Source organism: Meriones unguiculatus, chromosome 3 (assembly GCF_030254825.1).
Source record: "Meriones unguiculatus strain TT.TT164.6M chromosome 3, Bangor_MerUng_6.1, whole genome shotgun sequence".
Classification (NCBI taxonomy): Eukaryota; Metazoa; Chordata; class Mammalia; order Rodentia; family Muridae; genus Meriones; species Meriones unguiculatus.
In genome coordinates, this window is record NC_083351.1 from 120,496,783 (window position 1) to 120,511,673 (window position 14,891).

General features: G+C 41.7%; 1 protein-coding gene across 3 annotated transcripts in view; it reads left to right on the plus strand.

The window, feature by feature from the left end:
* Cdh6 (cadherin 6) overlaps nt 1–14,891 on the plus strand; it is a 144,766-nt gene that overhangs the window by 74,587 nt on the left and 55,288 nt on the right. For all 3 annotated transcript variants that reach the window (XM_021633731.2, XM_060380436.1, XM_060380435.1), the window contains exon 2: nt 4,618–4,981. In XM_021633731.2, the coding sequence (XP_021489406.1) occupies nt 4,754–4,981 (228 nt within the window). In that variant the 5' untranslated portion in view covers nt 4,618–4,753. The remainder of the gene's footprint in view (nt 1–4,617; nt 4,982–14,891) is intronic.

Here is a 14,891-nt window from a genome sequence, read left to right on the forward strand (position 1 = left end):
ATGTATCTCTCCTATCTCCACTGCTCAGGAGTGCCCAGCCTCCTCACAGTTCAGATGATTCTCCGCACCTCCTTTGCCTCAATCCCGACCTTCAACACCTTGAACCCTGGGAAAGTGGGTGCTGATCGTTACTGTTGATGATCCTTAAAGACATGTATGTTCATGTTTTTCCCACTTTGTAATTTTGGATTAAGCAAAATCTAAAATGTAAATAAATGTAAATAGTATTAAATGTAAATAGTATTCCATTCTAGCTGCATTAAAGTCTTATCTAACACTACGTGAAAATCATGTCAGCATGATAATTACCAGGACCATTTGTACAAAGCCAAAACTACAGAGTTGAAGCTGGCTCTGTTATTTTTTTTTTTTTACCCCTGAATAGAGGTTTATATTTAACCATAACATTATAAGATGGGCAGGAAGAGAAACACACACGTTCTGTGAATATGTGGCTCCGCTAGTACGCGCTGCTTTTCGTCTATGTTCCCAAATTTTGTGTGAGCAGTGCTCACAGGGATAGGCTACGTCTGCTTTCTCCTTCCATACTGTAACTGTCAGAGCTGAGCTGAATGCCACACAAAGGTGACCAATTAGCAAATGAATCCACCCCAATTAAAGTCTTTCCATTCTCGAATTTGGAAAGAATTCTGACTTGATTGGAGATGTTCTCTTAACAGTGCAAAAGCATTTAGTCCTAAGAGGGACCTGACCATCTTCAGACTCCCCTAGTGTGTTATATTTGGATCTATGATTGTACTACAAATAGCAATAACAAGAATAATAATAGCTAATATTTGGCAATACACTTTTAACTGTCAGGCACCATTTTAGGTTCTTTGCATGCAATGACTCATTTACTCCTCAAACTGCCCCTCTCTGAGGTAGAAACTAAAATAACCCTACCAACAAAAGGAAAAAAAAAAGGCTGAGGTCAAATGGAATTAGGCAGTTTCTCCAAATTCATAGAGTTTACAGGAAAGTATACCCTTCTTAAAAAAAAAAAAAAAAAAAAAAAAAAAAAACAGTATCAAATATGAGCAGATCATTGCCATTCTGTTTTTCATATTGAGTTTTTTGTTAGGTCTCAATCTGTCAAATTGATACAGGAATGGGATTACGGCAACATGAACATTGCAGTGAGCATGGAAACTCTGCTTAAATTCGCATCCCTTTAAAAGATCATTACCAACGAAGAAAAAAAATGAAATCCTTGACATTTTGGTATCTGTGGTATTAAAAAAGAACTAATATTTAATATTCAAGTGGCAACAGCTTGTAGAGTTTTCACACAACGCCCACAGGGATCGATTTTTCTTTAAAATGGCCTTTAGGAGTCAGCCTTTCCAGCAGCTGACACCTCCATTCTTCGTGTGCCTCACTCCTGCCAGCACCATGGGGCACGCACAGCAGACATGTAATTCTTTCACTGCAGGATTTGTCTTTGCAAATAATGGTGAATGTGGGAAATTAAGAAAAATGTAATTTCCACCGAAGCAGCCTCAGTGCAATGTCTATTTCTAAAACTGAGTGAGTGTCTCAGGAGAGCGCTTCTCCACACGCGCTCTCGGTGCCCTCGCTGCTCCAACCAACAAGAGAAGAGAGAGCCTTCCCGCACCTGTGTCCTGTGTCCGAGGCTGAGGATGGACAGGTGTGCTGTTGCCTTCGTGTTTCTCTAACTTGACTAATAGTCACAGTGCAGGCTCAGTCACTCTCAGCTTCCCAAGCCTGCTGTCGGGAAGATGTATAATAACCAAATAAAGGTTTGAAGATGCTGAATATGATGGACTATTTTACCTCCCTCCCAACAGAATGCTTTCAGTACCATGTTAAATGTCTATAATTACTCACAGCTGGGCTAAAAACAATGACAGAAGTGAAAATTCATGTCAGCTATACATTAGTGTGATAGAATACTAGGGATCAAGTGGATCAGTGTTTTATGGTAACAGAGAAACAAAAGTACAGACTGCGCTTAGGTATGCTTATCTGTGTGCTTTAAAGGGGATGTTTCCATCCAATTACCACGGTGCTGTCATAACAAAGTTCTTGTGCTTATTATTCAAGAAAATATTTAAATAGTATGATAAATATGTCATTTGTTAGATTTGTTGTATTCTTTCTTTCAAAATATGCAGGCCAGATGTGGTGGGGCGGGACTGTAATGGTGTAATGGTGTGCTGTAATGGTGGTGCTCTTTGGAGTCTGAGGCAAGAGGAAAGTGTAAGAAGGTGATATGGAACATATGACTTTAATTGCATGAGCCATTAAATCAAACTGGCCATCCTGGCCAAGCATCTGGTCCCAGGATTTTTTAAAATAATAGTTTGAGTTCTTGAAAATTAATATTTGCCATAAAAGATAATTACATTATTATTTTTTTCATTTTTTTATTAATTATAGTTTATTCACTTTGTATCCCAGCTGTAGCCCTCTCCCCCATCCCCTCCCAATCCCATCTTTCCTTCCTCTTCTCCTCCCATGCCCCTCCCCAAGTCCACTGATACAGGAGGTCCTCCTCCCCTTCCATCTGATCCTAGCCTATCAGGTCTCATCAGGACCAGGACAGGCTACACTGTCCTCCTCTGTGGCCTGGTAAGGCTGCTCCCCCCTCAGGGGGTGGTGATCAAAGAGCCAGCCACTGAGTTCATGTCAGAGACAGACCCTGTTGCCCTTACTAGGGAACCCACCTGGACACTGAGATGCCATGGACTTCATCTGTGCAGGTTTCTAGGTTATCTCCATGCATGGTCCTTTGTTGGAGTATCAGTCTCAGAAAAGACCCCTGTGCCCAGATTTTTTGGTTCTGTTGCTCTCCTTGTGGAGCTCCTGTCCCTCCCAGGTCTTTCATAAGATTCCCTGCACTCTGCCTAAAGTTTGGCTATGAGTCTCAGCATCTGCTTTAATACCATGCTGGGTAGAGTCTTTCAGAGGCCCTCTGTGATAGGCTCCTGTCCTGTTCTCTGTTTTCTCCCACTTTCGATGCCCATACCATTTGCCTTTCTGAATGAGAATTGATCATCTTACCCAGGCTCCTCCTTCTTGCTTACCTTCTTTAGATGTACAGATTTTAATATGTTTATCCTATATATAAGCCTAAAATCCACTTATAAGTGAATATATACCCTGTGTGTCTTTCTGCTTCTGGGATACCTCATTTACTCACATTATTTAATAGCTTTTTGAAAATCACACAGTCAGTCATCTTCACTGTGATACTGGGATACTTAAAGTATTTATGAAAATTAGAAACTATTTGACCAATCTCATTGTTGATAACACAAGTGAAATTTAGATACAATCCAATGATTTTCTGAAGAAGTTCGAATATTGCTTATTTAACTCTTACAAGGTTATTCCGTATGATCTGGAAGATGATCAGCTGTAGCCATCCTTTTGTTTTCTAAAGAATAGGTTCAGTAAGTATACCACAAACAGAAATAACATGATAAGTAAGAAATATCTGCTAGGCAGAAACAGCAGGTAGAGATCAAAGTGTCATCAAATCAGGAACTCAGTGCATCAGCTAGAGATCCCAACTGGGCTGTCCATGGAAGAGCTTCTCTTGGCTGGACTTCCAGTTTCCTACTTCCACTGTAGGCATTTTACTGGCATGGGACACACAATATGACCTCAGGTGGAACTGGCTCACCTTTTAGCTATTTTCTAGGACACAATATTCCCCCTCCCCTCCTTGGGCCGCTTCTCTTGGTTTCTTTCCTCCCCGTCACAGACTTCAGGGGGGGCAGCCTGTCCCCAGACAAGAGATCTTGGGTGACATTCTGAGACAACTGAATTTCTAGTCAGTTTCTCTGTAAGCTGAGACAGTGCATGGCAATTTGTCAAGCTAACGTACATTGTTAGATTCTTAACTATAAATTCTATATATTTTTCAGAGTGTAAATATGTCTCTTGGTGAGGGGGGAATGATCAAGTTTTGCAGATTAAGATTAAATACAAGCCTATTTCCACCACTAGAAAAAAAAATGACTTCAGAAACTTCCCACTGCAAATCTGCATTTTGAAAAGAAGGCGTACGGTGTTTTCCAACCTTATTTGACCCAGCTGATCCGTCATAGCACATCCCCTCAGCCAAGAGTCTGCAGAACAAGCTCTGCCTCGCGCCTGGTACATCACAGGTGCTCAGTACATTCCGGTGAAATTCCAAAATGATCCACTTTCAATTGAATCTAAATCGTCTGTGGTATTCTTTCCCCTGGACTCGTTCTTGGAGATAAATATGCAAATGGAATCAGAAACACAAACTCGTTTCTTCTAACCAGATCTCAGCCCACATACTCCAAAGCAAACGAGTAGTGAAATAATGCATCGTGGCGTGTTGAACTCTAGCAAAGCTATTACTTAAAGTCGAATTTGCAAGAGAGGTAAAATAAAAAACAAAAAGAGCATTCCCTGCTGGGCATCTGCCTCCCATTCCACATGCCCCATTCTGTGTACTTAATAGATTGTTTTCCTCACTCCAAAACTGATAGCCAACTTTTTTTTTTGGCTGTTATTTTGCTATTCAAATTTCTGTCCTCTTTCTCCTGCCTATTTGCTCTAACACTGATTTTTAAGCATCTCTAAAACTGCTTGATGTGTTACTATTCTTTCCAGATACCCTCTGAAAGCCAAGCAGAGATCATTAAGGAAGAGAGGAGGAATGAGCCTGGACCTAGTGCCCTGAGAAGAGCTGCATTAAGGAAAGGGGAACTCAACACCCAGAGACTCGACTGCCTGCCTTGCCATCAGCATGAGAACTTACCGGTACTTCTTGCTGCTCTTTTGGGTCGGCCAGCCCTACCCAACTTTCTCAAGCCCGTTATCTAAAAGGACTAGTGGCTTGCCAGCAAAGTGGAGGGCCCTGGAGCTCTCCGCACACAGCAGGAATGAGCTGAGCCGTTCGAAAAGGAGCTGGATGTGGAATCAGTTCTTCCTCCTGGAGGAATACACGGGATCCGATTATCAGTATGTGGGCAAGGTAGGATTCCTTTGGGTGTTTTGACACTCTAGGCTTAAAATCCTGAAGAAGTTACTGCCAAGAAATAGACAGGGAGGTTGTGAACTATTCCCCAGTACACTATGAATTGTTACTTATCTGGTAAGACTTTTTTTTCTCCTCGCTTGAGTAGTTGCAGGATGAAAGTATAGCAAGAAGCTGAGAAATGTTTGCAGTGCAAAGGAGAGAGAATGCTCCGGTGAAAAGCGAACCGCCCACAACCATCTACGGAGGATTATCATAAATCCTTTAATTTTTTTTTTTTACTTTAGCTGGAAAAATGGGGTCCAGCTAGTCTGTAAAGGAGGGTCTATTAAAAATAGATATAGAACGATTGTGCTGTGAGGAGAGCAAGTCCTTTTTCTCATTTTGAAAGCAAACATTCTGAGTCACATTAACTCTTTCTTAACTCTGCTTCTCCCGGCACCCTTGGCTCTCAGAACAAACGTAGTCATTTCCTGGCCAAACTCAGCACCAGAGGTTAGATGTAGTTACTGTTGCCGCAATTTGGTAATGGTTAGCCTTATCCCAGATAACTGGCAAGAACCAAACATTTTATATTCTTAGGATTTAACTGTAGCAAGGTTGAGGAAAGATTCCGATTAGACAAAGATGCTGTTTGTAGATAACATCCGGCTGTTTTATTCACTAGAAAGTAGAGTGCGAAGTTTGCTCAGAGAGGCAGCATCCTATAGCTGGCATGATGAGTGTCACCTGATTGTGTCATCAGCTATCCTGCTGAAGAAAATTCGGCCTGGGCAAAATGTAAAAGACACACCAAGGGGACCAATTTATAGCTCGTAGATGCTGTGTTTCATTAGTTGGTATGGATAAGAAAAATAATTGTCACATATCTCTTAAACTGAGAGTGAACATGAAAACATAGATGACAAATGTCTTTGCCTATGATTTTAAAATACCTTCATCAGGATATCATGAAAATAGCATAAATTTTGCAGGTTCCTAAGGCTTTATGTTCATATTTCAATCCGTGATCAAATATCCCTGAATAACTCTGTGCAAAGAGTCTCCTTAAGTATTTACCGCTGTAAATGAAGGAGGCTTAGGTTGAGGTAGCCAGGCAATGTTCCAGTGCAGTGAATTATTAATGTGAAGTAAAGTAAGAGAGGAAATATCCAGAGACCCGGTGAACAGCAACACAGATCCCCAAGGATCTTGTCACCAATTTGCTTTGCAACTCACACCTGGTGGGACCTCGGAGGAAACTGGTTTCCCTGGCTTAAACCTGACTTCCTGTGTGCAAGTTGACACCACTGTTAATAGAGTGGTGGGGTTTTCTTTTTTCATCTTAAAGCACTTTTACAATGCAAATAGCATTATTACCATAGAAGATTAAGCTTTAAAAAGCTCTTTGTCAAAATGATTGAAATCCCCTCCCCCGATTTTTCTTCCCAAATTGTGATACCATTTTATTTCAATAATAGCACAGATTCCTGAAGTCCAGGATAGTAGCAGCAGCAATGGGTAAAAATGCGTAAGAATCAGTTTTATGCTTGTAATTGTGATTAAAAAAAAATAGCCATGGGGAAAAGTTGCCCACTATGGATGTACAGGTCCAAAACTGCATCACTGCACTGGCAGTTGTCAAGGCCCTGAATGGGTAAGGAACCTTCCAGGCTTTGGGAGTGCAAGCAGCCTCCTCCTCCTGCTGGCGTTGCGGTGGGGGTGAGGGAGCGGCACCAAGTGAGACAGGCACCATTGTCCAACACACACTGTGTGCTTAAAGTTCCTAAAATTGTTGAAAAAGCTTTTTGTACGTGCGCCACTTAATCTACGTGTAATGACGAAGAGTGGAATGTTGAGTTTCATACCACTGCCAATCTCCGTATCTGAAAACTGTGGCAATTAATGGTGGACTCCCTTTTCAGCCAAGCTTCGCCCACACTCATTGGGATCTGGATGGTCAAATGGCGGCTAGATAGAGTTCCCTTCCTCACCCTTCACACTCTTCTACCCTTTCCTGTTGCTCCTCCTTCTCCTTGAAGTCGTACAACCGAGGGAATAGTAGCTGGAGAGAAAAACATATCAAACGTAAGAACTGAGGTTTCCTCCCCCTGGCAGGGCCATCTAGGGGACGTGACAGTTGTGGCAGCTTCCCCCCGAATTTATCTCTGCAGCAACGTGATGCCAACAGACAAGTGTTTATTATTATCATTATTATACTAATTAAGCCTAGAAGAAAATAAGAATAAATTTTAGAAAGGGGAAACGCCTGGGGAGGAGCTCAGGAGTAAAATGCTTGTCAGGCCCCAGGTCCCAATGCTGCTTTCCACCCCCCTACCCCTCAAAAAAACTTCCAAAAGAAAGAAAAGTAAGAGGAGAAGCAAAATGGACCTTCACAACACATGTGGCGAATTTTAACTTCAACCAACTTGAAAGAAAGACAAGTGATAAAACTATTCCAGACGAATAGTCAGGAACCTTGGAGAAAAAAACAAACAAACAAACAAATAAACAAAAATACTAGACTAGGGCAGAGATTCCAAAGTTCTCTAGGGTTGCAAGGCTGTTTCTCAAGCTGCCCTTAGGCAGAAATAAATAACTAATGGGCTCATGTAGTAAATAGTTAGACTAAAATGACTCAATAAGAATTTCTCTTCTAAGAATTCAACTCTTTGAAATGATAATACACGTAAATCAACAAAAAATTAGTGTTTTTATTTCATTCCTAATCACAGTCACTTGCACGGCTTTGAACCCTTTCTCAAACAGATTGGATCTCACCCCATAGCTGCCCTTTCTACCCCGCAGTTTGTACTGTAGATGTTTCTCTTCTCAACCATTATGGGGAATCCCAGCACTGGGTATGACATCATTGAAAGGAATATAGCGCCACCTTCTGTAAAATCTGTGAACTGCCTTGAGCTAGTAATGGCAAGTTGATGACATTTTACCATCTCTCCTGCTTCTGCTTCGTCTCCTAAAGTACACAGTCACTGTGCAAGCTCTGGGAGCCATGGACTGTAGTTAGGTTGGTGTGTGAATCTAAACAAAGGCTGTAATATAACCTTTAATACTGTGGCCAGTGCTGCCAACAGTACTCGGAGCCTTGCATAGTTTTGCCTAAAACTAAAGAGATGGGTCCTGTCTACCCATGGAAGGACAAGACGCCCTCACTGAGGCAGTCATGGAGTCAAATGAACAGCAGCACTTAAAGTCGAAGGAAATATCCCGCCTTATAGACCTCAGCTTGTACTTGTGTTGGTCTGTGCAAAGCAAGCCAAAGGGACAGTGGGGAAGGGAAGAAAATGGAGGATGAAAGTGGAGAGTGTGGGGGCAGGGGTCACATCAGCCCGCAAGAGCCTGCAAGGAAGGAGACCAGGGCTGGGGCAGAAATAAAGGGAACGGTAAGATCCATACTAGGAACTGAAGGAGCCCTGATGGCCTCTGTCCTCTCATCCTCATGTTCTTCAGCCTTCCATCGTGTCTATCCCCAGTGAGATTAGCATAGATCCAAGACCAAGAAAGACCTGGAATGCACTTATGGGAAAACCCAAAATCAGCAGACATATATATCCAGCTACTAGAAAGACTCTTGACTGGAGCAGAGAGGGCAATTTTGAGGTGCTTCAGCAAAGTAGTACTCATAAAACCTTGTTGGAAAGGCAGTCTCCATCCTTAGCTTTCCTAATGCTGCAATGCTTGTGAAAAACCCAGTTCTCACCAAATCCACATTTGCAGTTCAAGGAGATCCCCGGGTGAGCAGTTTGTGGACTAAAAGTTTGAGAACTGCTACTTCCAAAGACTCCTTGCCCAGGTCTCGCCACTCTGCCGAAGTTGGTTTTTAATTAAGTACTAATGATTCTGACATTGTTGTCAATTTCCAGACCCACAGCCCTGGAGGATACAGCTGTCGGTCATGATAGCAAAGGTGTCAAGTTCAGCGGTAAAGTGACATCCGCAAAGAACTAAGGAAATAAAGGAGTGGGGGCAGCCAGGCTTTGCGATTCAGCAGAGCCCTCTAGAGAGGGTGTCTGAACCCCATCTTCAAGGTGGAGCACTTAGGGAACCTTGCCTGGTCTTCCCAGGTAATAGCCTGCAGACACGAAAAGGGTAAAAGTCAGAAGTCCCAACTTGAGAGATTCAACAACGAAGAGCATGAAAATGGTATGCATGACCCAGAAAACACAGAGTGCATGGGCTTTTTGTTAGCGGATGAAGGGAGAGAGTTTGAGTTTATTCAGCATCCACTTGTATGACCTCTGGCTTATGTAAAATTAATAGAAAATGGGGAAGAAAGCATTTCTAGATACCCCTTGGGCCAGCTTCTCGGAATCTAGCATTTCCTTGTCCATAGCTGATACCCATTTGAGATTGTTTCATATCAGAAGAGAATAAGTGACCATAGACAGAGGCCTGATTTTCAAGATGGAGGCATTCACTGGTCAAAGATGAATGTTAGGAGTGGGGGTGTTTATCTCAGAATTTGGCCTACCTCTCTATAAAAACTTCATACATCATTTTACACACAGCCCGTGGCAAACCCAGCCCACCGTATCTTCTGGGATGTACATTGGACCCTCCCTCCACCCAACTTCCACAAGAGATGGACTGCCACAAGTGTCTGAAGTACGGTGCCTTTTAGTAGCATGGCGTGAGGTCTGCATTTGTGGATTTTAGTGTGCTGGGTACTTTTAGAAGCATTTTTCTGTTACCTTTTGGGAAATTGATGACAGTTTTCCTGGGGGAGAGATGGGGGAAAGTTCCCAATAACTGATTGGCTGAGTATTTTAATATCATGAAATTTTAAGTTCTATTTGAGGCCCTAATGGTCCTGATAGAGCTGTCTCTGGAGTCTTTAAAATTAATGTCTACCCAATTCTAGAAGCCATTCTTCTCCTGGTAATTAGACAGTAATGTTTTAACGACTCATAAAAATAGACGCCCTCAGCCATACACACCTTTGAAATTAGGGATGAGCAATTATTTGTTCCTATAATTATATGGTCCAAATTTAGTCAACACCAAGCAATATTTTCCCAGTATTAGAAGATGCCAGTATCTCTCACCCCTGTGTTAGTGTCACTTTCAGAGAGAGCATAAGCTAAAGAGGAAGCCCGCTGGCACTGATTCCATAGGTAATTCAGAGCATCACTCAGCCACTTGTTGCTTCAAATAGCAGTGTCAGATCAAAATGAAGCCAGAGCCGGCATTTCCTGAGCATCACACCGCCCAGCACTTCAAGTATGTTACTTCGTTGGACCCTGTTGTGGTCTGTCCCTACCAGGACTTATGCCAAAGTTTGCCGATGGAATGGTATTCAGAGATGCAGGGGTCTCTAAGAATGGTTTGGGTTATGGCAACCCTAACCTCAAAAGGGAATTAATGTGGCTTTTAGGAAACTGAGTTAGCAATCACAAATGTCGGTTCTCATAAAATGTCCGTTCCTATTCTCCTTCCCCCTCCACTTGCCCTTCACTCTGCTGCAAGATCACAAGGTTCTCACCAGAGCCGCGCAGGATCTAACCGTCCTCTTCCCATCCTCCAGGACTATAAGCCTAATAAAGTCTTTCTCTTTATAAACTACCCGGGTCAGGCGTTCTGTTACAACATCTGAAAACACACTAAGGCTGTGTGTACAATTACACTGACGCATAGGTCTTCGTGGCTGCTGCCGTTTGGTACACAAGCCAGCCACGCTCAGAGAAGTCAAGATTTCCAGCCTGCAGTCTCCAACTGCTAGGACTCTGGCTAGCAGTCAGAGTCTGCCGCCAGACCCCCGAGGTACTACAGCATCCCTCCTTCCCCATATGCCCACCGCTTTACAGACCTATTTTTGAAGCATAAATGGGAGGAGGAGTAAAAATAACATTAAAAAAAAAAAAAGATGCTTTGGCATTCAGTGATTTCTTGCCACTTGGTACCACCCTGAGAACTAACTGTAAAATCCAAGTACAGAGAGAAAGGACTGTTTAAAAAAAAAAAACAAAAACAAAAACAAAACAGACTACTTTTCAAAGCACTATGCAAATGCAAATGCACATCCATCTTTCTTGGGTGTCGTTTCCAGAACATGTCAGTGATATTTAAAACAGCCACAGCATGCGAGCATTTTACAGTTAAGGTACAATTAATGATCTTTTTGGTCACTGTGCTTTTTTTTTCTTCAAGGTCTTTTCTTTCTCTTGATAACCTCTACACTTCTGCTCTGGTTCAATAACCTGTGACAATCTTCCCTCCCTGACTCAGGGCAAGTGCCTTGGGCACATCTTTCTTCTCCATCATTTAAATTTAATGCTCAGCCGTTTAACATTTTTATATTTCAACTCGGTATGTTTAAGAGGGAGTGGCTACATACACTCATTCATTGATTAGTATTCAGAAAGTCTCATGGGGTCACGTCCCCACTGCCAATATTGGCAGTCATCTATATTTTGTTTCCACTGTCCAGCAACTGATTTCGCATTAGTAATAAATTTTCTTTAAAGCTTCAATATGCCATTTGACTCTGAGAAATTGTCGTGTGCGGCAGCAGTCCTCTGACTTTTAAACTCTATTCTGTGCTTGGCAGCTCAAGTAGAGAGCAGCAAAGTTTCAATATCTGACCTTGACCATGAATCCAAAGGCAACTGTTGAGCTGTGCTGGCCTCGGAATAAGCCGAGCAAGAGCTAGAAAGCAAATGGAGATGCAATCCCCAATCCTTCAACTTCCATTCCGTTATGATGGGGGAATCCTAGAGCTTCCCACGTAAATTCAATTTGCTGTTCAGAATGAAGGGATCAAGGTGAATAAGGGAGAGTTAAGAGTTCAGATCTGCCAGCTGTGGCTTTTTTACCTTTGGGGTCCATAAGCCGAACAGCTGGAGGGCATTGGAGGTCACAGACATCCCCACTTTGCACCTATGTGCTGCTCACACAGATCCTCTGCTCTCTGTTTGTAAACACTGAAAAGTGTTTCTTTACTCATCTCCTTAACCTGGCACTGTTATCACAACATGAAAACACTTGGTCTGCATCTGAGTTCATTCTCTGCCACACTGTGGGCTCTGAGAATATTAGTATGCAGAATACCAGCAGCTTAGCTTACGTTTCTTTTCAAATAAAAATTCCTAATTATGATTTTGAGTTTCATTTCAAAAATCAAATCATGGATTCCTACTGTAATCGATTGTCAGTATATTATTAAACAACTAGCTTGTTACACTGGTTTTCTTCATTTCCACTGACATGAGGAGCCAGTCACGTCACTCCAGGCAGAGCTGTAACCGGAGAGAGCCTTCAGTTCTCTGGTGAAACGTATATGCCAACCACCTTTCACCAGAAAAAAAAACAGGCTTAGGTGAGAGGTCTCCTTTGATGGCTTTATCCCAGAGAGGTTACGTTTAGATTTCAGTGGGCCACCATAACCTTAAAGAGGAAGATTTTTGTGTAAGTGCCTATTTGCTAGTTCTGTGAGATTTCATATTTTGACTAACCAAAGTTATGTGAAATATGATCCTCATGAGCATAGTAAAGGTTTCAGTTACTTGAAAACTTCAGCAGGAACCAAAGAAGAGGTTAAAAACAAAATGTAGATGCTATCATAAGAGAATAAGAGGGTTTTTTTTAAGTTGGCACTATTTTGCTCACTTATTTTTATTTTAGTTTTGTTTGTGGGTGTTTTGCTTGTGTGTGTGTCTGTACATCATTTGCATGCAGTAGCTAGGGCAGCCACAAGAGAGCATCGAACCCCTGAAGCTGAAGTTACCGACAGTTGCGAGCAATGTGGGTGCTGGGAATTGAACCCAGGTCCTCTGCAAAAGCAGCCAGTGCCCTTATCTCCTGAGCCCCTATTAATTACCACTATTGATAAGTAAAAGTAATAGGTGTTCTCAAAAGCTAGTGTAGGGGATCAAATCTGAAAATGCAGACTGGAATAAGAAAAAAAAAACTTTTTTTTTCCCAGGGAAAATATATATATTTTTTCAGTTTGGAATTGTTTGTTTGTGTGTGTGTGTGTGTGTGTGTGTGTGTGTAAATATATATTGAGAGAAAGAGAGATTTACAAAGATTAAAATATGTGTATGTTTGAAGTGCAACAATAAGTATTGTAGGTGAGTTGGTGCCTTTCAAAAGACTTGAAAACACTATTTTGAGTGTGGCAAAATCCCCAAAACGCCATTTTAGAGCCAGGATTTAATGCTGACCAAAAGAAATGTTGATTAGAGGTAAGGAAGCAGTTGAAACAGATAATTCCACAACAGCATTTTAAAAATAAAATCGAGGAGAGAACTATTTTAACTGTTAACTCACTCAATTGCATCCCATTTCTAGTCATCACTAGAGGGTGTGTGTTAATGTCATATCCCAGCTGTGGCCAAGCACAGCTGCATCGCCGACTATGTGTGTGATATACAGGGCATGGTATTTAACCTCTTTCTGGTCCCTCATTCTCGCAACTGTTTAAATGACAGGAGTAACAAAATTAGTGAAGTGAGGATTAAATAAATTTAACACAGAAAGGCTCAGAAAGGACTGGGCATATCCCACTTACTGATCAGGACTGAAGGGGAGATCAACACGCCTGCCTTCCAAGAACAGAAAACATTAAGAGAAAAGAGAAGCAAAGGTGAAGGTGCCCTCGGTTGTCTTCGGAGGTCAAAAAATATCGTGGGGCAGAAGCTGGTACCAGAGCAACAGGGTAACGGAGGCGGAACTCCCCGACAGCGATCAGGTGCTAGATGTGTATAACAACATGAACTTCTGAGGAGACTGCTTTGCCTGAGGAGGCTTTAATATACCTGTATCCTGACCTTCTGCAGAACAAACAACAAGCCATAGTATAATTCCACCAAAGTGAAAGTTGGGGAAACAATGAGTTTATTGAGCTCACCTTCAGAGGATGAACGAGGTCTTACTTACAGGAGTGTGAGCGACCCCAAAGCACCACCTAAGAGCCTGACCACAGTTCAGGGTTGCAGCAAACTTTGTAGACCCTGACCCGTAATAATATTTATAATTCTGAGTTTCCATTATTGCAGTTGTCACAAAATGTGCAAACATGTCCAGGCCTTCTTTCTTATAGTATAAAATGTTTAAGGCATCCAACCCCTGGAAAAAAAAAAATGATTCCCACGCTTGAAGCATAATAATGTAAGTTAAGTTTTTATATATTATAATCTACTTATTACTGAACCAGAGTTTTATTGTGGGAACTTGGTGTTGATTTAATCTTTTAATTATCTGTATGTTTCACGTTCTTATGAGGAAAATAATTGATGCCTTGTGTAAGATGAACTTTGAACTTAAATTTATGGAATAGTGTTCTCTACTCAGTCACAGGACTGCTCTTTCAATTTTATTTCAGATATTGAATTTATACTTTTGAAACTCATATCTTTGTAAACTCTGCAAAACCTCAGAACAGCTTATTAATTTTTCTGTTCCCAGTGGTGCATAGCACAGATCTGTGTGTTGGAGAAAAGCCAAATATTAGTTGAATTAAACTACAATATCCCCAAAAGATAAAAACCCACCATGTTCTCTCAAGACTGCCTCCCATAGGTTTAGTGCCTCTCTTAAATGTACTGGTTCTTTTAATACATTGTGATTGGAATTTTAAATTTTTATTAAAAAAAAAAAAACCACAGCTTTCCAACTTTTCCCAGAATTAATAAAGTAAAATTGACAAAAACTATAGAGAGATGTGAAGGTGATTAATGAGGGTTATAGCATCTGCTGTGCAAGAGTAGAGATCTGAGTTCAGGTCCCCAGGACTCCAGTCAAGCCAGACAGAGTAGTACCTGTCTGCAATGCCAGTGCTCCTACAAGAATGGGAAGCAGAGACCAGAGACTCTCTGAAAGGCCACAGGTCAGCTAGCCTGGCATAGTCAGTAACAAACAGGAGACCATGTCCCAAGCAAAGTCAACTGAGGTGCTCTCTAACCTCCAC